This window comes from Scyliorhinus canicula, chromosome 25 (assembly GCF_902713615.1).
Source record: "Scyliorhinus canicula chromosome 25, sScyCan1.1, whole genome shotgun sequence".
Taxonomy (NCBI): domain Eukaryota; kingdom Metazoa; phylum Chordata; class Chondrichthyes; order Carcharhiniformes; family Scyliorhinidae; genus Scyliorhinus; species Scyliorhinus canicula.
In genome coordinates this window covers 8,730,114-8,755,047 of record NC_052170.1, presented here as the reverse complement: position 1 = coordinate 8,755,047, position 24,934 = coordinate 8,730,114, and the positions used below count along the sequence as shown (strand labels likewise).

The 24,934-nt window shown below is 45.8% G+C and overlaps 1 protein-coding gene across 2 annotated transcripts in view; it reads left to right on the top strand.

Moving 5' to 3' along the window:
* Positions 1-18,178, top strand: part of rnaseh2a (ribonuclease H2, subunit A) — a 32,639-nt gene extending 14,461 nt beyond the window's left edge. For both annotated transcript variants that reach the window (XM_038784791.1, XM_038784792.1), the window contains exons 7-9: positions 2,152-2,239; positions 5,782-5,905; positions 17,099-18,178. In XM_038784791.1, the coding sequence (XP_038640719.1) occupies positions 2,152-2,239; positions 5,782-5,905; positions 17,099-17,237 (351 nt within the window). In that variant the 3' untranslated portion in view covers positions 17,238-18,178. The remainder of the gene's footprint in view (positions 1-2,151; positions 2,240-5,781; positions 5,906-17,098) is intronic.
* Positions 18,179-24,934: the final 6,756 nt, after the last annotated feature.

Below are 24,934 nucleotides of genomic sequence, written 5' to 3'. Positions count from 1 at the left end.
TTCACAGTAACTTCATTGAAGCCTACTCGTGACAATAAGCGATTTTCATTTTATTTTTCATTAGACACAGGCATTGGGTGAAGCATACAGGAGTGTAGTACTACTCAGTAGAGATGATGTGTGAAGAGATCAGTTCAGTCCATAAGAGGGTCATTCAGGAGTCTGATAACAGTGGTGAAGAAGCTGTTGTTGAACCTGTTAGTGCGTGTTCTCAGACTTTTGTATCTCCTGCCCGATGGAAGAAGTTGGAAGAGTGAATAAGCCGAGTGGGAGGGGTCTTTGTTTATGCTGCCCGCTTTCTCAAGTCAGCGGGAGGTGTAGACAGAGCCGATGGATGGGAGGCGGGTTTATATGATGGACTGGACTGTGTTCACGACTCTCTGAAGTTTCTTACGGTCTTGGGCCAAGCAGTTGCCAAACCAGGCTGTGATGCAGCTAGATAGGATGATTTCTATGGTGCATCTGTAAAAGTTGGTGAGAGTCAATGTGGACGTGATGAATTTCCTTAGCTTCCTGAGAAAGTATAGGCGTTGTTGTGCTTTCTTGGTCGTATAAGCGTCGATGAGAGTGGACCTGGACAGATTGTTGGTGATGTGCACACCTAGGAATTTGAAGCTGCAACCATCTCCACCTCGGCACCATTGATGCAGACAGGGGTGTGTACGATACTTTGCTTCCTGAAGACAATGACCAGCTCCTTGGTTTTGCTGACATTGAGGGAGAGATTGTTGTCATTACACCACTCCACCAGGTTCACTATCTCCTGTATTCTGACTCATCGTTGTTCGAGATCTGGCCCACTATGGTCATGTCGTCAGCAAACTTGTAGATGGAGTTGGAGCCAAATTTTTCCACACAGTCGTGTGTGTATCGTGAGTATAATAGGGGGCTAAGTACACAGCCTTGCAGGGACCCGGTATTGAGGACTATCGTGGAGGGGGTGTTGTTGTTTATCTTTACTGATTGTGGTCTATGGGTCAGGAAGCCGAGGATCCAGTTGCAGAGTGAGGAGCCAAGTCCTAGGTTTGGAGCTTTGATATGGGTTTAGCTGGGATTATGGTGTTGAAGGTGGAGCTGTAGTCAATGAATAGGAGTCTGACGTAGGAGTCCTTGTCGTCGAGATGCTCCAGGGCTGAGTGTAGGGCCAGGGAGATGGCATCTGCTGTGGACTGGTTTGTACGTCACAATGCAAAGCCACAATGTAACCCCATGCTCTTTCATTTTTGCACTTGCTTAAATTGGCCATTTTGTGTTTTCTCTTACTAAAAAAATGTGTTTTTATACCTCAGTACAGTTTAAAAATTAACTCCAGAATTTGTTTTCAAAGTAATACGTTGACCACTTATTCCCATGAGGTGCAATTTAGAGAACAATATTTGGGGTATAACTTCGAGTAATGCCAATCGCTCTCCTCTCCCCATTACCTGGAGTGGGCGTTGCCAATGAACACATTGTGCTTCACTGCCCCAGATATTGCACAAGGTGAAAGGTCACGGTGGGCAGCAGTGCTCTGCTGCACTTGCCCACCTGGAATAACTCCAGTATTACTTGAAATTGATATGAAGTATTAGCGAGGACCTGTTGGCTGCTGATGCCCAGTCCATATCTGGTGAACCATACCTCTTTAAATCTATTATTTAACTAGTGTATTCATGGATGGCATAGATAGTAACTAGTTCAATGTTGCGCTGGCTTTCTGCTTTTCGACAGACTGTTTAGCCATCTGATCATATACCATTAGATGGTATTATTTCTGCATTTGAGATGCAGCTTGCGGTTCAAATCTTTATAAAAGGATATTAATCAAATTTAATGCCTGATCCTTGCAGTTTATGCTATCTAATGAAACCACCATTGAGTGTAGAATGTCCTTCACTCCAAAATTAACGTGGAAATGTCGCACGTAGAGCACTATTTGTTCATGAAAGAATTCAATCTGTGAATGAGTTGAAAATACTGAAATATTCAGAGGAGAATTGGAATTCGGACAAATTATTCAGATACATGAAAAAAATGTTCTGATTTTCTATTAATTACCTTTTTTGTTCAATGAGGTAACTGTTTTTGTGAAATGTTTCAAATGTAACTGCAGTCTTCCGAGAGTTGATGAACCAAGCTTACCTAGTCCTTTAACTCATGTGCTGTCTTCAGGTTGCCAGGGACCGTATTGTTCAGTCGTGGAAGTTTGTTGAAGATCTGGGTGACATAAGCATGGATTACGGTTCAGGATACCCAAATGGTAAGAGTCGCTAATAGCAGGTGGATCGCATGGGCCGGTAACAGTGCAAGAGTAATGAGAGCTGATTGACTTCTTGCTAATGGGAAGAGTCAGAAAGTTTGCACTGGATCTGCTGAGGGGAGGGATGGGGAGCGGGTCGCATATCCACTCTCTCCATTTCTTAATAAAAGCAAATTACTGCGGACGCTGGAATCTGAAACGAAAGGGAAAATGCTGGAAAATCTCAGCACTTCTGGCAGCATCAGTAGGGAGAGAAAAGAGCTCACGTTTCGAGTCCGATGACCCCTTGTCAAACCTGAGATTTGGCATCAGGAATTCGATACTTTAATTTGATCAATTTTGCTCACTGATGGAAACTGCTTTGATTTCCTGTATCTCAGTTTTGAACCTCAGTGTGCGACAGCATGCTCCCTGCTCATTATAAAGAAGATCTCGTGCTCATGTGATACTGTCTAATGTCCTCGGGAAATCCCCAAATCATACTACAAAACAACAAATTACTTCTAAAGGGCAGTCATTAATGTTAGACAAACGGGCAGAGCACAGCAAGGTCGCACAAATGTATCAGCGACGAGATCATCTGTTATAGGGGCTGATGGCGAAAGGAAAAATGCTAACCACTGGCAAACTCCCATTCTTATCCCAGATATTACCATGGGATCTTTTGCATTCACTTGAATCCGCAAGAGGGTGCTTGTTTTAGCCCTACATACGGCACCTCTGACAGTGCAACACTCCCTCAAAAGTGTGATAATAAGATATGAGCTGAGGCTGTCTTAGAATCATAGAATCCCTACAATGCAGAAGGAGGCCATTCGGCCCAACTAGTCTGCACCGACCGAGCACCCTACCCGGACCAACTATTCCTCCCCACTCCCATCCATGTAACCCCACTAACCTGCACACCGTTGGACCCTAAGGGACAATTTAGCATGGCCAATCCACCTAACCTGCCCACCTTTGGACTGTGGGAGGAAACCGGAGCACCCGGAGGAATCACAGGCAGATACAGGGAGAACATGCAAACTCCACACAGGCGGTCATCCAAGGCTGGGAACGAACCCGAGTCCCTGGCGCTGTGAGGCAGCAGTGCTAATCACCGTGCCACCCGTCTTGCACGTCCTTAGCGGTACCTGAGCCAACAACCTCCCAACTTGCAGATGAGAGTGTTGCCAACTGACCCAAACCGTCATTTCTTGCAGCAGTGTACTGCAGGTTCTGTGCAAATAGCTCCCAAAGACCCTGCGGCAGGTAGACCATAATCTCTGTCCAAGTTTAGTATTAAAGGCAGTTAGCCAAGCGTTGTGTGTTGTATTCACGCCTGAGCCTGGACAGATTGCGACAGTTGCCTGCTTTTTTAGTTTCCATGTGAACTTAATCTGTTGTTGATCTCCTGAATTGAAGGCAATACTTATTCTTCAATCAGTAGTCCAGGAGAGAATGAGTGAATTTCTTTCAGTTGCTGAAAAATATTACAAAGCAAGGTGCCTTGGTCACTACTAGACGCTGTACAATGTCAGATAGTGCGTTTAGAAAATCATACTCTGGTTTCCCATGAGTGTTGATTAGTTTCTGAGTGTTATCGTTGGTGCTGAGCATGGGAACAGATTTGAGTGGACGACATGTACTTTTAATGAGCTAAGCATAAATATTGAGGTTTTGAGTGCAAGATACGAGATCAAGTGTGCAAGATTCTGCAGTACACACAGCCTGAAAGTGAGTTGATATTGTATGTGTTCGGAATCATGGTTTCACAGCAAGGAAAGAGTTCCTGTTGTGCCGTTTAATTGTGAGTTCTCATATTGGCTCTGAATGGTGTGAAGTGCACCCCAATACTGTCTGCATCCTACACCACTCTTGCTTTCCCAGCACAGACAGCTATTTGTGTTTATTGTACTATGTCGAGTCATATTGAACTGTTGTTAGAATGGGATGTGAATTTGTGTCCAGGGTTTTCAACATGTCAGATCTGATAATCATAGCCTTGCCGCTTGAGAAGGAATCAAATAAAGTGGAGAATAGGATTGGGGGGGGGGGGGGGGGGGGGATTCTCTGGCCTCTCCGCGCGCGGTGTGTTCCGTGGCACCGGGAGGCGTCCTGCCTTTGGCCAGCGTTGGTCCCACAGCTGTCAGTGGGATTTTCCATTGAACCCACCCCGCGCCGCCAGGAAACACGTGGCGGGGGTGCGCTAATGGAAGATTCCGCCTGCGAGAACAACCGGGAGATCTCACCTGGAATCTTTTGTTGCGAAGAATCCCCGGCGATTCAAACATTGATGCACAAGAAAAGTTCCAAGTGAAATTTATTGGCCGTTATTCAATGTTTTCAGAAAGCTTGAAATGCTTGTTCTTAAACTTTTTAAAAATGGATTATCTCTTCAACTACTGCAGCATCAAATAACTGGTGGGTTTAATTTAGTTGCTCCGTTTTCCTGATTTTAAGCTGTTTAGAGATTTGGGGCACGATCTAACTGCAGCCCCCCCCCCCCCCCCCCCCCCCCTCCCCCCGACTCAGGACGCGGCGCGGCCGGTAAATCTCGCGAGTGGCCTCCCAGGAGATTTACCTGGCTTGTCTTGCCTTGAGATCTAACGGGATGTCGCGATCTGGATCCCGCCCACAATGGGCAGGGGCCTAAATTTGCAGATTGAAGTGTGCATTCAGGCTCACTCGAACATGTTCTCACCGGAGTTACCCAAGGTGCGGGATCTGACCCCGAGCGTGCGCCATTTATCACTGGTCCCCACTAACGTGTGGAACGGCACAGGGGGGGGGGGGGGGGTGGGGGGGGTGTCACCGCCCCTCCGCCCAATAATAATACATGAGGCTTGGCAACCCCAGACTGCAGATCCCCCTGAAGTACCGTCTTCCGAAATCTAGCTACTATTCCCACCCAAATGACTGTCAATCAATCTCTCCATTAGTAGAAAAAGGATATTGGGTAAAAATCCGGCAAACATTGACATATAAACAGAAAACGTGGCATGACGTTCATTTTCACTGACTGACTGAATTCTGCCAGCCAAAGAACAGTACAGCACAGGAACAGGCCCTTCGGCCCTCCAAGCCTGCGCCGACCATGCTGCCCGTCTAAACTAAAATCTTCTGCACTTCCGGGGTCCCTATCCCTCTATTCCCATCCTATTCATGTATTTGTCAAGATGCCCCAAGGACGGACGGAGTTTGTTCCACCTCTGCAAGTCCGCTTTAACACTACTCGCCAAGCTCGCAAAATTTAGTTTGCGAAGCTGAGGCCAATCCTGGGCCCGAAGTGGCTCAAATGGGAACCCCTGAGGCGAAATGGTAACAACCCCAGATTAACCCCTCCCTCCGACTGAGCAACCGCTCTTTCCCCCCCAATTCAACTTATACCCTGAAAAAAAGCCCGGCCCAAGTCGTTTCAATGGGGCGGAGTTCTGACAAATTTAAACATTAAACTATCACTGCATCCGTTACGTATTGGGGATTTACATGGGAGTGTTCGAGTGAGGGGTTACCTTGTTTTCAAAGATTTCATTGCTTTTTGTATTTCTCTTTTCTCGTAGACCCCAAAACAAAGGACTGGCTGGAAAAACAGCTCGACCCTGTCTTTGGCTTCCCGCAGTTTGTGCGCTTTAGTTGGAGCACAGCCCAGGTGATCCTGGATTCCCGGGCAGTACCTGTGCACTGGTACGTAACAAATGGCATAACCAGCTAGCCCACAAGTTTCAGAGCCTCTGCCCCAAACGTGGCTCTGTAGTAACCAGTCTTAATGTTCAGCTGGATCCAGTTTTGTTGAACCGTGGATCTGCCGATTATATTTTTTCCAGCAGGCGATCACCAGATGGCCTTTCAAAGGGGGATTCTTGGGCTTTCCTTTTCAGCACAGAATCACTGATGGGGCCAGTGGTAACACCTCTGCTCCAAGTTAGCTTATCTAATATGTAATAACGGTTTTTGTACTAGAGGTAAGGATAATGAATGTTACTAGTTTTATGTTAATGTTTTCCCCACTTTATTCCTGTCCTGTAAATACAGACATCTGTTGGATCAAAGAACATACAGTGCAGAAGGAGGCCATTCAGCCCATCGAGTCTGCACCGACCCACTTAAGCCCTCACTTCCATCCTATCCCCGTAACCCAATAACCCCTCCTAATCTTTTTGGTCACTAAGGGCAATTTATCACGGCCAATCCACCCAACCTGCACGTCTTTGGACTGTGGGAGGAAACCGGAGCACCCGGAGGAAACCCACGCAGACACGGGGAGAACTTGCAGACTCAGCAAGTGATCCAGCGGGGAATCAAACCTAGGACTCTGGCGCTGTGAAGCCACATGCTATCCACTTGTGCTGCCCAATTCGTAGGTCAACAGGTGCTGTCTGCTCTGCAGAACGTCGCCCAAGTAGCGCATTGTCATTTGTGACCTTTGACATTGGTGTTCAGCACTCTGTTGCTTTGGAAAGCACCATGTCCAACCCTGATCCTGTTCCTCTCTGATGCTTATTTCCAAACATTCTATTAAGGCTAGCTCTGTAGAAATCAGGAGCGGTAATATTTGTGTCTCACTCTGTACTGTTTGGTGCAATGATTCAGAATTTCAGTAGATGGCTCTGTTACTCTGGTATAGGAAAATTTTCACACAACAGGCAGTGTGGGATTTATAAAGTGCAGAATTGCTTTATATTTCACAATTTGTTTGTAAGAAATGCTACATTTTTGTTAGAGCTAATCACATTGAAACACCCCAAGAGGAATTGCTTTTGGAATAGAGTGATTGTAGGCAAGAATACCAGTTGCATTAGCAACCTAGCTGTAACTAACTGTAATGAAATGCAACAGCATTTTTAAATGGTTGTATATGTTGAAGGGAATGAAGGGAATAATGTGGGTGTAACCTCCCTCCAGTCCTTTAAGTATTGTCATGGGATTGTTAATGCCCACCTAACTGGACAGTTTGGACCTCGATTGTTCGCGTGAGAAGGAAGCCAATCCTATTAATACAGTTGTTGCCCTGAAATCTCAGCTGTTCGGTGGTGAAGTGCTAGTTTTGAAGTTATTTGACAACTAAATCCATTGAATCATAGAATGGTAACAGCACAGAAATAGACCATTCATCACATGGACTGCAGCAGTTCAAGAAGACAGCCTAACTACCACCTTCTTGAGGGCAATTAGGGATGGGCAACAAATGGTGGCCCAGCCAGCGAGGCCGAGATCTCGAAAAAATATATATTTTTAAAAATCCCATCATGTCTGTAATGTTCTTGTCAGATGGCGTGATTTAAATTACAAGAACACTGATAGCTAAAGCTATAAACAATTTATTAACAACAGTGGGTCAACTATATACAAAATAGATGAATAACAGTATGAACATGCACAAGCAACCTCTCTCTTCCAGCTCTCCAGTCAGTCTGCGGTCACACGACTCTAACATTCACTTATATACTAATGAGACTCCGAGTGGTCAAAGGGTGAATTACAACTCAACCATGATTTTACTACAATGTCGGTCTCTCCAGAGAAGCATTTCGCCTAGAGCCGCTCCTCATATTTTTCCTTTTAAGATAATAATCCAAACACCCCTTTTGAATACCTTGATTGAACCTGCCTCCACCTCACACTCAGGCAGTGCATCCTATATCCTAACCGCTTGCAACGTGAAAGAAAAACTCCTCTTGTCGCCATTGCTTCTTTTGCCAAATACCTTAATTCTGCGTCCTCTGGTTCTCAATCATTCCAGCAATAGGAAGAGTTTTTCACAACTTATAAAAGAAGTTAAGGGAGACACGGTGGCGCAGTGGTGAGCACTGCTGCCTCACGACGCCGAGGACCTGGGTTTGACCCCGGCCCTGGGTCACTGTTCGTTTGGAGTTTTCACATTCTCCCCGAGTTTGCATGGGCCTCACCCCCACAATCCAAAGATGTGCAGGCTAGGTGAATTGGCAACGCTAAGTTGCCCTTTAACTAGGGGAAAAAATGAATTGTGTGCTTAAAAAAAATGGTTTTAATAGTTGACCCTATTTGTGTAATTCAGACACACATTTCCAGCTATTATAGAACATAGAACATAGAACAGTACAGCACAGAACAGGCCCTTCAGCCCTCGATGTTGTGCCGAGCAATGATCACCCCACTTAAACCCACGTAACCCGTATACCCGTAACCCAACAATCCCCCCGTTAACCTTACACTACGGGCAATTTAGCATGGCCAATCCACCTAACCTGCACATCTTTGGACTGTGGGAGGAAACCGGAGCACCCGGAGGAAACCCACGCACACACGGGGAGGACGTGCAGACTCCACACAGACAGTGACCCAGCCGGGAATCGAACCTGGGACCCTGGAGCTGTGAAGCATTGATGCTAACCACCATGCTACCGTGAGGCCCCCACGGACCACATGGACCCGCCAGCTGGAGTTTTTAGTCCAGTATTTCATTCGCCATGAAGAAGCAAGGTTTTCATTGTTGTAGCTTTTGCGTGATGTATTCTGTAAAAGGTTCCTGTCAATACTACTATACAAAAACAAACACTGGAATTTTCTAGAATGATTAAGCAGAACATTCTGGTGAGGTAGCCTTTGTGGAGCGAGAAACCGAGTTAAAGGTTTAGACCTTTTTGGACCGGAGGCTTTGGCACTGTTTCCCTCTCTCCAGATGCTACCTGACCAGATGAGTATTTCCAGAACGCTCTCTTCATTTCAGACGCTCCGCATCATGATTGAATTTAATGTAGTTAACTTCAGTGGTACTCAAAGCGTTACATAACGGGGAGAAGGGGTAGGGGAGGGAGGAATGTTGCAAGTTGAGCTATTCAACAAAACGTGCCAGAAGGCACTTGGGGATAGGATTTTCATTTATAGGCAGTTTCTTAAAAGCTATAGATTAGAACATAGAACAGTACAGCACAGAACAGGCCCTTCGGCCCTCAATGTTGTGCCGAGCCATGATCACCCTACTCAAACCCACGTATCCACCCTATACCCGTAAACCAACAACCCCCCCCCTTAACCTTACTTTTATTAGGACACTACGGGCAATTTAGCATGGCCAATCCACCTAACCCGCACATCTTTGGACTGTGGGAGGAAACCGGAGCACCCGGAGGAAACCCACGCACACAGGGGGAGGACGTGCAGACTCCACACAGACAGAGACCCAGCCGGGAATCGAACCTGGGACCCTGGAGCTGTGAAGCATTTATGCTAACCACCATGCTACCCTGCTGCCCCTAAAGCGTTTTTTTAAAAAATGGGGTTGAAGGTGCAGCATGTGGTGCAGTGGTTAGCACTGGGACTGCGGCGCTGAGGACCCGGGTTCGAATCCCGGCTCTGGGTCACTGTCCGTGTGAAGTTTGCACATTCTCTCAGGGTCTGCGGGGGTTTCACCCCCACAACCCAAAGAAGTGCAGATTAGGTGGTTTGGCCACGTTAAGTTGCCCCTTAATTGGAAATGAAAAATAATTGGTTACTTTAAATAAAAAAAATTAAAAATGGGGTTGCGCTTCCTTGAACTGTCCTAGAGCAGATGACTGTGAGATTTGACCAGTCAGTTCCTGCTGTCAGCAGACTGATAGATGAGCTGTTCTCAACCATATCCACCCTGCCCTTCATTAAATAAAATCCTCTGGCTGATGGAGTCACTAAGTAATTCACATTGATTTTATTTGTGTTTTTGCATCTCCTAACCGGCAATGTTTCTTTTTGCCTGGCAGGAGTGAGCATTCAGAAATGGGAGCTGCTGTCACCTTTCATATTTTTAACCTTCACAGTAGTGACTCTTGTCCTGTTTGTTTGTAAAGTGAAAAATAAATTGAAGCCTTGCTTTGTGTAACCGGCTTCTGTGTCAAGATGGAATCCCGGTAATCTTAAATGCAGCCATCATCTTAAAACGATTGTAGTTTAGCCTCCCTTGCCCTGCTCAGTAAGTCCATTACGCCTGTTGATCTTTCTGGTGTTACGGCCGGTCCCCAAAATTGTATTTCCTGGACAAGATCCTGCCTTGTTGCCCTCTGTGAGAACTATCTCGGCATGAGCAACAATTTGTTAAATTCTGGACTGGATACCCTATTATGCCCCTGGATGAGGCAGGATGAATTGAATCCCTTTCTTTATCCGACCCCTTGGTTGCTTGCAACAAGATTACTTCAGAAAAGAAAATCTCTTCACTTGATGATACCGTTTCAATTCCCAATTTATTTGTATTTTAAAAAGGAGCCAAATTAACCAGGCTTTCTTCAATTGTTGAAGAACGGCTGAGCTTATTAGTGACCAAAATGCGACAAAACAAATAAAATACAACATACCAATTAGAAACGAGAACAGAGTCCTGAAGTACGTTTCAGAAAAATATGTACGAGTCAGCCGTTGACTTGTCCGGGAGGAGTGGATGGTAAAATGTTGCGGCCGTTTGAGATTTGTGATTTCCAGTAGCGCTGATTTGAATAGTTGGTTTTGAGATTGCAGAGTTATGTAGTTTAGTTGACAGTTGTCTTGCTTCCCTTTCAGCTGTGGCTTTGTTGACTTGGCTTGCTTCAGCAGTCAGAAGAGAGAGCGAGACTTTTGTTTCGCCTGCCAGAGCATGGGGCAACTCTGCTGTTTCTTTGTTTCTGTGTCACACATTCAGCGCTAGTCCAAACTGACCAGGTTTGCAGCCGGCTTCTTAATCCCTGTCTCCTGTGAAAGGAAATTATGTCTGGGACATAACTTACAGGATGTGATTCCCACTGAGATGATAATTAGCTTCTGTTATCTCCACAGGGGATTACAATCAGTTGCTTCATGCCTTTTGATATGTCCCTGTCTGTAAAAAGGGTATGATATTCCATTATTTCTCGGGACTTTGTATAATCCATGCAGGAAATTCTCATACAGTCACTGAATTTACATTCTTGGAATTTACATCCTCCATCATCGTTGACTTGTGTATCAATTTTTAAAAATCCATGTCTGATTTAAAAGTTCAAAATGCCCATACGTAATTTGGGGTTTTGCTCCATCTTCATGACACTGGTCACTCCTAACCTGCTCCGCTCCTGCGAGGGTAAGGGAAAAAGCCCTTCCTTAAGTTGTACTTTTAACTGTTCGGAAGCAGGTTATTTGGCCCATTGGATCTCTGCCAAAATACATCTCCACATGACCCATTAATTTACTCCCACTCGATTTGCTCTCCGCATACTGTTCAATATTTTGCCTTTTCTCAAGAATAATTTTAACACCGTTTTAAAAGTATCTGTGGATTCTGCCTTCATAATGCTTTGCGGCAGAAAGCGGAACATTCTAATCACCCTCTGTGCAGGTAATATTTACACACTCTTGTCATGTCTTTCTGAATGTGAAAATAACATCACTTGCCATATCCTTTAACACCTTGGAGCTCACTTGCACATCTCATCATTAGAGTGAGGGGAAAGCTCCACACTAATTTTATCTTCATAATTATAACTTTTAATTGCTGGTAACAGTCTGTTGAATCTATGTTGTACATTTTCCATAGTTTTTATATCTTTCCTAGCAATAGAATGCCCAAAAATATGCACTATATGACATAGATTAAGACTTTCATATTAAGTCCTTAGTTACCTGTGTATGTGCACAGCACGTTCCCCCTACTCTAAGCTCTTACAATCTGACCATGCAAGATGAATTTCCTTTCTCTTTTCCATGCATTCGTAATATGTTGTTTCCTTGTTCTGCACTAAACTGCATCAACCACGTCTCAGCCAGTGCTGCTAGCTTATAAATCTATTATTGCTGTCCTCCCTCTTTCCCCCCCCCAGCTGTATATCAATTTAATGATGCACATTGAGTCATGCGATATTGTTTCTTTTTTTAAATGAAAAGCTACCTACAATGCTGACGATTGCAGTTGAAGTTCTGCATCCCTTTTCAGCATCAAAAAATACAATTGATTGTGGAGTGCAGCTGAATTTTTGAATTGGGGGTAAGAAGGATGGAACAGAAAGATGGAGGCAGCAGCTCCAGTATTTGGGGCAGACGGCAGGATTAAAATTTATCAATTCCATCTAAGATCACATGCCCACCTAAATTATGGATTTTGGGTTTTTAAAAAAAAAAATTCTATTTTTTTAAAAAGTTTTTTATTTAACACAAATTTGTAACAGTTACAGAGAGAAAAATGGCCCTGTGCAAAGAGCCTTAACATAGTGAAAACGAACAGTGGGAAAGAATAAACATGTTAATAAGGCACTTCCCCTGCCAGCTCTGTTTGCCCATGCCACACTTATACAGCTAAACTAACGTGGCCCTAACCCTCTTCCACCCCCCCCCCCCCCCCCCCTCCCCGGCCTGGCCTTCCCTGCCCCCCAAGGCCTGACCTGCCAGGTCAGCCCTGCGCTTGGCCCTAGCCCGCCCCGCCTCACCTCCGACTCTCCCTGGTGCCCCCTGACCTACGCTAGCCACACTGACCCCTGCCCTTGGCGCCTACCTGTCTCCCGTCCCAGCGCTCAGGCCCTCCCCCCCACACGCCAGGGACCCATTAACCTAATTGTATCCCACCATGCCCTTTCAAGTCCCGTAACCAGCCCCTAGCCCAAGGATTTTGGGTTCTTGACCCAAATTGGATATCAGGCTTACTTTAGGTCGCATTTTCACCTTTTAAGCCACACACAGGAACTAAGCATGTGATGATACTGACACGTTTGGTGCAGTGCTGAAGGAGCACTGCACCGTGGGAGCTGCCATCTTTTGCATGGCAATGTTAAACCAGTCTCGATCTGCCCTCTGAGGTGCATGTAAAAGATCCTGTGTCACTTACTTAAAGCAGCAATCTCCCACTGTCCTGATCAATATTTATTGATCAGCCAATACCACTAAAACAGATTATATTATCTTTAGTCTCATTACTTTTTATAGAATCGTGCTGCATGTAACTTGTTTGACACGTTTCTTTTAATAACTACTTTATTCGATATGAAGCTCCTTGGGTTGTGAAAAGTACGATATGAATACAAGCCATTTCTTTAAAATATTGACAGCCATAATGAAGCATTAAGCAATAGGTTCACGGATCTAAAATGTGGAAGATTACAGACAATTACTTGAAATCTATACTTCCTTTGGGCAGCACGGTGGCACAGTGAGTTAGCCCTGCTGCCTCACAGCACCATGATCCCAGGTTCGATCCCGGCTCTGGGTCTGGAGTTTGCACATTCTCCCCATGTCTGCGCGCGTTTTCCCCCCCCCCTGTTGCACGTTTTACTTGAGTGTATTACGCGTTTATTGGAGTGTATTAACACGCCTCCGTTTAAAGGCCGTGTGCTTAACACTGCTACAGCTCTGTGTGTGTATTTTCAGCTCTGAGTCGCCAGGTGCCGTATCTAGACACCTCACAAGTATTTCAAGGTCAGGTTCAAAGTAATAAAACTATACACCAATTAGTAAGTTCAAACGATCAATATTTATTATACAAATATAATAAATACGCATGCATACGCTAAAGACTAATACCTATTTCTACTATTAAACGACTAAATACTTATCTAAGTAGGAACCAGCAAGGTCAGGGGACAAGGCCTTTGTTCCTTTTTGGGCTGCACCTTCTGTTCGCTAATAGTCGATTAATGTATAGGCAATGCCGGGTTCACGTAGCGAGCGTCGTTTTGGCACTTACTGAACGATGGCTGGTGCTCAACGGCTGGTGATGGAAGACAGGATCAACGGCTGGAGTCGGAGTCGAAACAGCAAGCCGGAGCAACAACAGACAGCGAGGCCGGAGCAAAACAGACAGAACCATGTGCGGGGTCTATCTTTATAGGGCCCCCAATGTCCGTGCTTTTTCGGGGCGGGCCTTTACCTGCCATGTATCGATTGGGTTATTTCCCAATCGATGTCTTACAAATCCCCCAATCTGAGGGTCTCTTCTCGATGGGTGGGGCGGTCTCTAGGGTCTTTTGTGATGGATACTTCTGGTGCCGTTTCGTCTGGGCGTCCACTCAAAGTATCCATTCAAACCCAAATGTTGCTATTGTGTGTGTCCAGATCTGGATTGCCTCATTACTATGCAAAGCGTTTTGCTATTTACACCTTTGGTTGAGATCTTTCACCTGGCCATAAACTAGTTTCGTTACGTGCAGAATGCTAATTAGCCTTTGCAGACTGCTTGTCCTGGCTAAAACTGTTTTCTCCCTACAGTCTTAGCAGTTCTCCATTTTGTTAGCCCAGTGTCCATCTTAGGTGGCTACCCCCCCCCCCCCCCCCCCCCCCCGCCACGCTAAATTGCAACTTAATTGGAAAAAAATAATTGGGTACTCTAAATTTAAAAAAAAAATCTGTACTTCCTTTCTTGCACGCTAGGGCTGCACAGTCGTCTTGACCTTCCACGGTGTCATGTTCATATTTGTCTCGGACTGAGTTTAGGAGGAACTTTAGGACTGAGTTTAGGAGGAACTTTAGGTCTGAGTTTAGGAGGAACCTCTTCACCCAGAGGGTTGTGAATCTATGGAATTCCAGTGAAGCAGTTGAGGCTCCTTCATTAAATGTTTTTGAGGTAAAGATAGATAGTTTTTTGAAGAATAAAGGGATTAAGGGTTATGGTGTTCGGGCTGGAAAGTGGAGCTGAGTCCACAAAAGATCAGCCATGATCTCATTGAATGGCGGAGCAGGCTTGAGGGACCAGATGGCCTACTCCTGCTCAGTTCTTATGTTCTTATGTACAGTGAAAACTTCAACAGTGCAGTATTGGGGAAGTTCATAAAAATGTGAAACTCAAACTTGCTTTGGGTGCAATTCGAAACTCTGGGTGAGCAAGACAAAATCATGAACTCCAGTGTGATGTGTATGGTGCCTTCTCTAATTCTCCTTTGCTAAATCGAGCTGAGATAGGGACCGGATTGTGATGCAGGGATGGGCAATACGATTGGCCATTTTACTGTTTTGATTATGAAAAGACCCAAGGTGCACACTATTCCCACTCATGCAATATTAGGTATCCTTCCTGTGCTGCTTTTGCATTAGCTTCTGTTTTGATTTCTCTAAAACTCCATCTCCTTATTTTCCCATTTAGTTGGAGCTTTATGGTACATCGTCCTTTTCAACCCTACAGTCCAGCAGATTTTTCATCTCTGGATTTAGGGGTTTGTGCTGAAGAGTTTTCTTTGAGTGATTGTGAAGGACAGGTTGCTGCTGGCCAAGTGCGGAGTGACATCAAGTATTCAGATATGGATAACCACAAGATAACATCAACAGACGCATGCTGTCGAAGCTTTTCATCTCGCCCTCATCACGACACATTTGCAAGAATGCCAATTGTTTTCTTTTTCCCTTTCTTTTTTTTATAAATTTGGAGCATCCAATTCTTTTTTTCCCAATTAAGGGGCAATTTAGCGTGGCCTATCCACCTACCTTGCAAATCTCTAAATCTTTTTGAGTTGTGGGGGTGAGACCCACGCACACACAAGGGGAGAATGTGCAAACTCCACACAGGCCTTGACCCGGGGCCAGGATCGAACAGGGGTCCTCGGTACCGTGAGGCAGCAGTGCTAACCACTACACCGCTATGCTGCCCCAAAAATAAAGGGAGCAACAATTTCTGCTGCATGAGGAGAAGAAGAGTTGTGTTGTTCCCTTTAGAATTGGTATTATTCCGAATCCATCCTGATTAGTGAAAGATGAAAAGCTTCAGCAGCATGTTTCTTTTTTCAGCGATACTCCATTTCTGTGCTACCAAACGACCATAAAACCAACAAGCGATCATTTCACTTGGACTGCCTTCATTATATTTTTTTCAGAAGTGTCTGTGGAATAATTTTGTGATCAGACACCAGAGACCCTGCACTGAAACGCTCCTGTAGTTGCAACAAAAAAAAACTGCTGGTACCATGTCACTGGCAGACCTTCAGCATCCTGCAAGGCAAGATCAAGGTGACCAATGTTGGTGCTGAGGAGTGGAGCTCTTCCCACTTCAAGCACCCATTGTTGGTGATCAAGCTGACCCATGTCTGGTGATCAAGCTGCCTCAACAACGTGCCTTGGAGGGCAGCACGGTGGCGCAGTGGTTAGCACTGCTGCCTCACGGCGCCGAGGTCCCAGGTTCGATCCCGGCTCCGGGTCACTGTCCGTGTGGAGTTTGCACATTCTCCCCGTGTGTGCGTGGGTCTCACCCCCACAACCCAAAGATGCGCAGGGTAGGTGGATTGGCCACACTAAATTGCCCCTTAATTGGAAATAAATGAATTGGGTACTCTAAATTTATTTTTTAAAAAGACAACGTGCCTTGGAGGGTGGCACGGCGGCGCAGTGGTCAGCCAAGCTGCCTCGAGGTGCCGAGAACCCAGGTCTGATCCCGGCCCCGGGTCACTGTCCGTGTGGAGTTTGCACATTCTCCCCGTGTCTGCGTGGGCCCCCACAAACCAGAGATGTGCAGTGTAGGTGAAATGACCACGTTAAATTGCCTCTTAATTGGAAAAAAAAGAATTGAGTACTCTAAATTTTGTCGAACAAAAAACATGCCTTGGCCTCAGTGCCAGATGAACATCCCCATTTTTCTCCAGCACAACTTTTTTCCATTTCTTCTAGCTTCTGGGTCAATTACAAGTTAATTGCTGTTTAGGGCCAGTTTTGTGATGTAGGCTCATGTCATTTAGGAGCTGGATTGACATTGTCCAGGCTCATTTCGCGCAGGGTACCACTTATGGATTAAAGCATTTTAAAATCCCAACTTCAGCCTGTGCCTGATTTGAAAGACAAGCGATCCAATGTCCCGCTTCACCCAATTGTTGGTTAAGTGTTCAGGCCTTATCCAATGTCGCGATCAGAAGCAAGAACTCTTTTTCTTCCCGGTCTCCATCCTGAGAGTCTGATGCTAGCTGCAATGCCAACCACTGTACATCTTTTTAAACTTGCCTTATTTTTTTGTAGGGATGACGAAGAGGATGACAACAGCACAAAGGACACTCCATCAGTGCTGTCCTACTTCCAAAGGAAGAGCGAAGACCCAAAAACTCAGCCGCACCGCTTCTTCTCCGAAAGGAAGCTTGTCTCTCTTGAGAACCTTTAAGTCTACCGTTCCCTACTTCCTACATGTTGTGAAAATGCAAAACGACGTGTGAAATCCGGATTCTATGCAGAAGTGGGAAAAAATAAAATGCCGTAAAATTGATGGGGGGAGAGAGAGAGAAAGAGAGGATCCAGCTTTTCCAAGAGGTTATACGTTGGATAACGGGTTAGCAGTGAACAGCACTGATCTGTATATAGAAAGCCACATTAACCCTGCACTCAATTGTTTCATGAGGATGTTAAATCCTGGACCGTTCACTCGGACTAATTCTCTGTCAGTGTCAGAGGTTTGGGTCACGCTGCTTGCTCAGTTGTGCATTGTTGCTTATTGGACTGGGTTCTGGGGGTGTGGCTTTGCATTATCTCAGAGTGTTGTTGAATTTTTTTTAATAAAAGAAAGATGCTCTTGCAGCAATTCCTTACCATCCTCCCAAGGACGCTGACTTTCTACAGTTCCGGTGAAAGGTCACATGAGCTGAAATGTTTCTCTCCACAGATGCTTGCTGACCTGCATGAGTTTTGCCTGCATCTTTTAAAAAAAAATTTCTTCAAATTTCGAACATCCACGGTATCAGTGGAGACCCGATTTGAAGACTTTCTTCTCCGCTTTGGTCAGTGCCTCAGTAACCAGGAGTAGGCTGGGAATAAATATTCACTCTTTCGTTCAACTTTCCCTCCCTTCCCCCAACCTTCTTTCCTCCCTCTCTCCCTCGGGACTGGTGCCCAATCGGTTTAATAAAACGGTTGAGATTGGAAAATCCTCATCCGGGAAATAATAAACTTGTCGCTAAGTCCTGATACTTCATGATACAGCTCATTAGAGTTACAGAGCTGGGAGCTCAACATTTGTATACAGAGCACGGGGCATGTGGAAATTATTTACTGCTGAATTTCTGCGAGAATTTTGAATATGCCAATAAAACAATTGTGTTTTGGAACCTTCTGGCTGGACCTGAGGAATATCTTTTGACCTGAAATCTTGTCTCCGGCTTTAGTAAATTGAGTACGACAGCGGCCGGACTCCACGATATTTTAGTTAATTACCTGCTGCCCTGTCACAATTCTGACAGGTTCTCCTGGAGAACTGAGGACTTTCAAGTGACAATTTATAATCCAATCCGCGATGTGCAAATTCGAACCCGAAAGAAGGGTCTTTACAGCAATCTTCTGACATGGAGTAAATCACGTAGAATAACTAGCTAAATCATGCTTTCTCTGAAGTATATATCCCCTACTTAATACATTTTAAGTGTGTGTAAATAGAAACAGCATGTTTACTATCAACTACAGTCCATGATTAATGGTTTATGTTCCATCGTGTACATCTGTAGGAGTTCACTGATGGTTAACAGTATAGTGCATCAGACGCTATATTTTAGGCTGAGCATGAAGGACATGATCAAGGTTGCAAAGGAGATAAATCAAGTAGCAGTGATCATTCCCCCAGTACTGTACTGAAGTGTCAGGCTAGATTAGGTGCCGAGGTCTTTGCGTGTGCATTAAATCTGCCGCGGATGTGGGACTGGTTTTAACTGCGCCAAGCTAATAAACTTTATTGTCACAAGTAGGCTTACATTAACACTGCAATGAAGTTACTGTGAAAATCCCCTAGTCGCCACACTCCGGCGCCTGTTCGGGTACACAGAGGGGGAATTCAGAATGTCCAAATTACCTAACAGCACGTCTTTCGGGGCTTGTGTGAGGAAACCGGAGCATCCGGAGGAAACCCACGCAGAAACAGGGAGAACGTGGAGACTCCGCACAGACAGTGACCCACGCCAGTAATCTAACCTGGGACCCTGGTACTGTGAAGCAACAGTGCTAACCACTGTGCTGACATTGAAGTTGCAAATCCTGTGGCTGAGACAGTGAATGACGGAGTGCGTGAGAGAACTGCTTGTAGAGTGTCACCACTGCCAATCTGAATCATGCGACTGTGACCTGGTTCCGCCTGGCCTCTCCCCTCCCCCTCTCTGTAACTCCGTCCAGCCCTCCTACCCAACTGAGATGCCAATTCCAACTTGTGCATCCTCTGTTTTTATTGCTGCGGCATTGGTGGCCATGCCTTAAGCTGCCAGGACCTGAAGTACTGGAGTTCTCACCCTGGCGCCCTCCTCCACCTCTTTCCTTGGCTTTAACACAGATTATGACCGTCTGCCTTAATGTCTCGTTATGTGGCCCAGTGTTAAAAGTTTCTTTTTTTTTTAAACATCCTCTGAAATGCCTTGGGACCATTTTTCTAGGTAGTGTTTCAAGGCAAGTTGCTTCTTCCCGCTGATGAGTTGGGTTGCTCTGTTCCCCCTGTAAGTAGGTCACATTCAGTAGGTGATAGCAGGGGCACCAGTACATATCAACACTGATGTTTCTGCTATGTGTAAGAATGCTGGGCCGGGGAGGGAGGGAGGCAAGTTAGCGCGCAAAAAACAGTCCCGTTTTGTGTGCGTATAGCGGGGTCTTCATCGGCATCTGCAGCGTGGAGAACGACCACAATGATCGAGCAATCTCTGATATGGTTTCCCCTTTCCCAATGGCAATTTAAATCTGGCGCCAAGTCAAGGGGATGATAACATGAAAACACAAGAATTGGAAGAAGGTGCAAGCCCCTCGGGCCTAACATGGTGCATGGTGGCCTTTTAACGAAAGAGCTGGGATTGATAAATCATGGCTGATCTGATTGTGGGTTCGACCCCACTTCCCTACCTGCCCCGCCATAACCCTCGACTCCCTTGTCGATCAAACATGTCTAACCCAGCCCCGCATGTATTCTCCAGCCTCCACAGCGCACTGGGCAAGAGAATTCTCAAAACACTCAACACCTCCGGAGAAGAAGTTCCTCCTCAGCTGCGTCTTAAGTGAGAGACCCAGGGCAGCATTGCAGCCTCACGGCGCCGAGGTCCCAAGGTTCGATCCCGTCTCTGGGTCACTGTCCGTGTGGAGTTTGCACATTCTGCCCGTGACTGCGTGGGTTTCACCCCCACAACCCGAAGATATGCAGTGTAAGTGGATTGACTATGCTAAATTGCCCCTTAATTGGAAAAAATGAATTGAGTCCTCTAAATTTACTTTTTTTTAAAGTGAGAGATACCTTGATTTACAAATTGTGCCCGTGGGCACGGAGGGAATCCCAATGGTGGGAGAATTCAGGCTCGTGTCTTATTCTTCTAAACTCCAATGAGTATAGGCTCAAACCTTCCTCATAAAACAAACGTTCCCACTCACCCCAGGAGTCCACCGACTGAACCTTCCCTGAACTGCTACCAATGGCAAATACGCCCCTCCTTAAGTACTGCACGACACTACGGGCACCTGACCCTCACCCAATCAGTAGCACCTCGCCCACATCCAACCAATCACAATGCAGGCAAGTAGGGAGCCAATCACATTGTGGTATTCGCACACAGCAGACTTGGTAAGTTAAACGCACTTACTGAGCTTCATTTTTTATTGAAATGTTCAGGTAGCTAAATAAATCATCGTGACTGGATTAAGAGGTAAACTAGAATAAAAATTAAGAAAATGAAATGTTTTATCACATAACGCAGAATTTTTAGATGTTGCGGATAGTCCATAAACGTAAACTTTGATTTTTAACAGTGAGACTAGCAGTGTGCAAGTCGTTGCAGCATAGGTAATGATCCGTGTGAACCTCTGCAGTGCATCTATTGGGGAGCATTGATTGATTCAACAGAAACCTCTGTATTTTTACTTTGTTCTGTGAATAAGCATACTCCTGTTGTCAGTTCCAGTGGAGTAAGGAAAGCTGACAATTTCGCTGTCATTAACACAGCTAAACCAGGCCAATGAATCAACTGCACATCCCGGCTGTGATTTCTGCTGACTTCAATGGAAAATAATCTTTTGCAAGGAGTACATCTCCCGCTGTACTACTACTCCTCATTCACGTACCATGCCCTAAGAGGGCCTTATGGTTGGCGAAGTATTGCAGTGGTTTAGAATCATGGAATTTACAGTGCAGAAGGAGGCCATTCGGCCCATCGAGTCTGCACCGGCCCTTGGAAAGCACCCTACCAAGCCCACACCTCCACCCTATCCCAGTAACCCCACCTTGACCTTTTTTTAATGGGCACTAAGGGGCAATTTAGCATGGTCAATCCAACTAACCTGCACATCTTTCGGGTCTGGGGGAGGAAACCGGAGCACCCGGAGGATACACACGCAGACACTGGGAGAAGGTGCAGACTCCGCACAGACAGCGGCCCAAGCCGGGAATTGAACCCGGGACCCTGGAGCTGTGATGCAACAGTGATAACCACTGTGCTACTGTGCCGCCCCATTGCCGTTTGCCATTGCCTTCTGCTGACCAGGGAGCTCTTCCATACGTAGCCCCTGCCACCAGACATACTGGAAGGATTTACAGGCTGATAATCTGTTTTAAGCCAATTTGAACACATTTTCCGCAGACATCAAGTCCTCGAGTGGGACTTGAACCCAGAGTTCCCACCCAGAGGTAGGCACACCACCCACTGCACCACAAGACCTCCCCTCGCACTGCACACAATTGCTTAAAGTTAGAATTTCAAGAAAATAACCAAGTATGTTCAAACAGAAAATTTGGAGAAGAGGGTAAAAGTGATGGAGCACACCTCTGCTGTCGTGGCAAGCAAGCAGAGGGCACACCAGGCCCAAAGAGCCTTTACAAGTAAGATTCATTTTTAAAAGATCCTTGAATGGTTTTTAGCCCAGCGAGCCGATCTTTTTCAAATGTTTTAAAAATCCAGTCAGATGTAAATGAATATGTAATCACTCTCTGCATCCTTATTCCTGGCATTCTCTATTTAATTATTAATTTCTTACTGAATGCATTTCTTTTCTTTGACAACTTCAGTAATCATAAGGCCCCTTGGGTTTCTTGGGCGTTTTTCTCTCTTGTTAACAGTTGACGTTAATGGACGTCACTGTCAGCTAGCAGATGGCTTCTCAATCAGCTTCCGAAACTTTAAACAGGCACGTTGAACCAAATAAAACAAACAAAAAGATGAGCGTGCTCTCGCTACGTTGCGCATTGATGTGTTCAATGTCACACTGAGTGATCCTGCACTTGCTTGGGAGACATCTCTCTCTCTCTCATGCACTCTCTCACACACGCACACCACACTCGCACACACACTGGGCGTGATTGAACGGCCACGCTGTGCCTAGAAGTGCCACGGCGAAGCGTGGCAGATAGAAGCGAGGATGCCCCGCTCCCGGGATCTGCCCGATTTGTAACGCCCCGCGAGATCTAACGCGATGTAAACCCTGCCCATTGTGGGCCGGATTACTTTTTGGCAAATCTGCATATTAGAGCGAGACAGCTAGTCTCACTTCTTAACATGCAGTTTCCCGAACACCCGGTTTCCCAAACACCCGAGGTGTTGGGATCTATCCCTGTTCGCCATGGACCAGACAGAACGGCAGTCGTGGGGATCTCCCAGGGATTGGAGGTCGCCAGCTGCTTGCCAAGGCTGGCAGAGTCAAAGTGCCAGGCTGGCATTTCTTTCTGTATCGGGGATCGGGCCTGGGGTTGCGGGTGCAGGAGGGCCCCGAGGACCCCCTTATAGGTGAGTTGGGGGAGGTTTGGGGATCGCATTGGGAGGGATCGAGAGATCGGGATGACCTCTCAACCTTCCTCAATGTGGAGTTCCGGCGAGCGAAGCTCCTCAGTGCTCGAAGCAAGACGACATGAGAAAATTCCCGGCTGAGGCCCCGAATAGAACCAGAGTCCCGGTGGATTGCCTGCTGTGTCTTGGCACTAGGCTAAACACGCTCCCGTTCAGTTAGATCGCACCCAAGGTGTTTAATTGCTTTTTAATTTGAAAGTGTGACGGAGTTCAATTACCATGCATAGTTAATACTAAATCACCCCCATGTCAGCGTGCTCTATTGGCTATTCCACTCCCTCAGTTACTAACAAAGGTTTCAGAAATACTTTTTGCTTAAATATTTGGGAAATGAGATTAAACAAAAGGATGTTCATATTCATCAGAATTTTTGGCAACTTTTAAAGCAGATCCTGATGGCGAAATATTCCTATTAAAAATAAAATTCAACTGTTTGATCATTCTGGATATTCACTATACATCCATTGCACTTACAATGCTGAGGGTTACATGTCCTACAGAGAAATATGGATTGAGTCTGTGGCCCTTATTACAAGTAATCTCATGAAGTGACTGGGAAGACACCACGTTGTGTTCCGGGTATGGCGACGCAGTGATTATATTGCTCTACGTGGAGCTTGGTCGCAGCAGGAGACTCCCAGAAAGACACCGGAAATGCCTTAGGATGTCCTCAAAGCATCCCTGAAGAGGTCAGACGTACGCACTCGTACATGGGAGACTATTTGATGACCGACTAGAATGGAGAAAGCTCATTCGGGAAGGCGCAATCACATTGAGAGACTTCGTCGGGAACACGCAGAGATGAAATAGAGACAGTAGACAGTGCGCAAACCTCCAGACGGCCCAACCACCCAACCGTCCAAGCGCCACTTGCCCCACGTATGCCAGAGTACAGATCACACACTTACCGACCAGTTCAGGACCCACTGACCCAGAAGAGAAGCAAATCATCCTCGGTCCCGAGAGACAGTCTAACAAGAAGATATTACTGGACTAGTAACCCAGGGACCTAATGATCGGGAGACATTGGCTCAAATCCCAGCATGACAACCGGAGAATTTAAATTCGGAACTAAGTCAATCTGCAATAAAAAGCTCCGCTGAGATTTGGCGACCATAAAACTACCGAACTGTCATTAACACCTCATCAGGTTCACAGGGGAAGGGAATCTGCCGTCCTGACCCGGTCTGGCTACATGTGACTCCAGACCCACAGCAATGTGTTTGACACTGATTGTCCTTTGAAAGAGTCGAGCCCGACAGCACATTGCTCCCCATGAGCATTGATGGTGGGCAATAAATGTCAGCGTTTAATCTGATCCCCTGAATGAAACGTTAAATCTGTTGTACAGTTTGACACAAACTTAGTGCATTATGGAAACCTTAACAGTAAAGGATTTGTGAGAAATCCCCAGAACTTTGTGTTGGAATTCCGTAATATAAATAAGTCTACATGACGTGAAGGGTTTTATCACCGTGTTTCCCATTTTATTAGTAAATCTCACAGTTCTGTAGAATTGCACAATACCAGTAGTACAGGGACAGATAACCTGGTTAATAAAAATATAGAGGGAGCAGAGAGAAGAAAAGCACACTATCCATTTATACAAGGAAATCCTGCTTACAGCACACATTGCACAGGGACCAAACCCACGGCAGATCTTTATATAACCGGCCACAGTAAGGTAATCAGACTCTATCACCAACATATACGAGACATTACGAGGCAGGAACAGTGCCTAAAATATAAGAGGCTTCAATCAAATCTATTTTACTCTTTATTTTAAGCGTACGCAGGCAGGCAAGGGGAGGGGGTCAGGGAGGGAAAGCAGAGACTTGTCACTAACCTATTATGTGACAAGAGTATGTTGGTCAGAATCTAGTCTGAAGCAAGCAGCATCAACAATGGAAGAACACTCCCCGCCTGTTGACATGCTGTAGTTCCCAAGTTGAAATGGTGCGGGGAAAACTGATCATTCGTATGTTTATTGTATGGAAAAGGGGTGGTCATGTTGTCAGGTTAAGAAGAGGACTGCTCACCCCCCCCCCCCCCCCCCCCTCACCCCGCAAGCCCCACC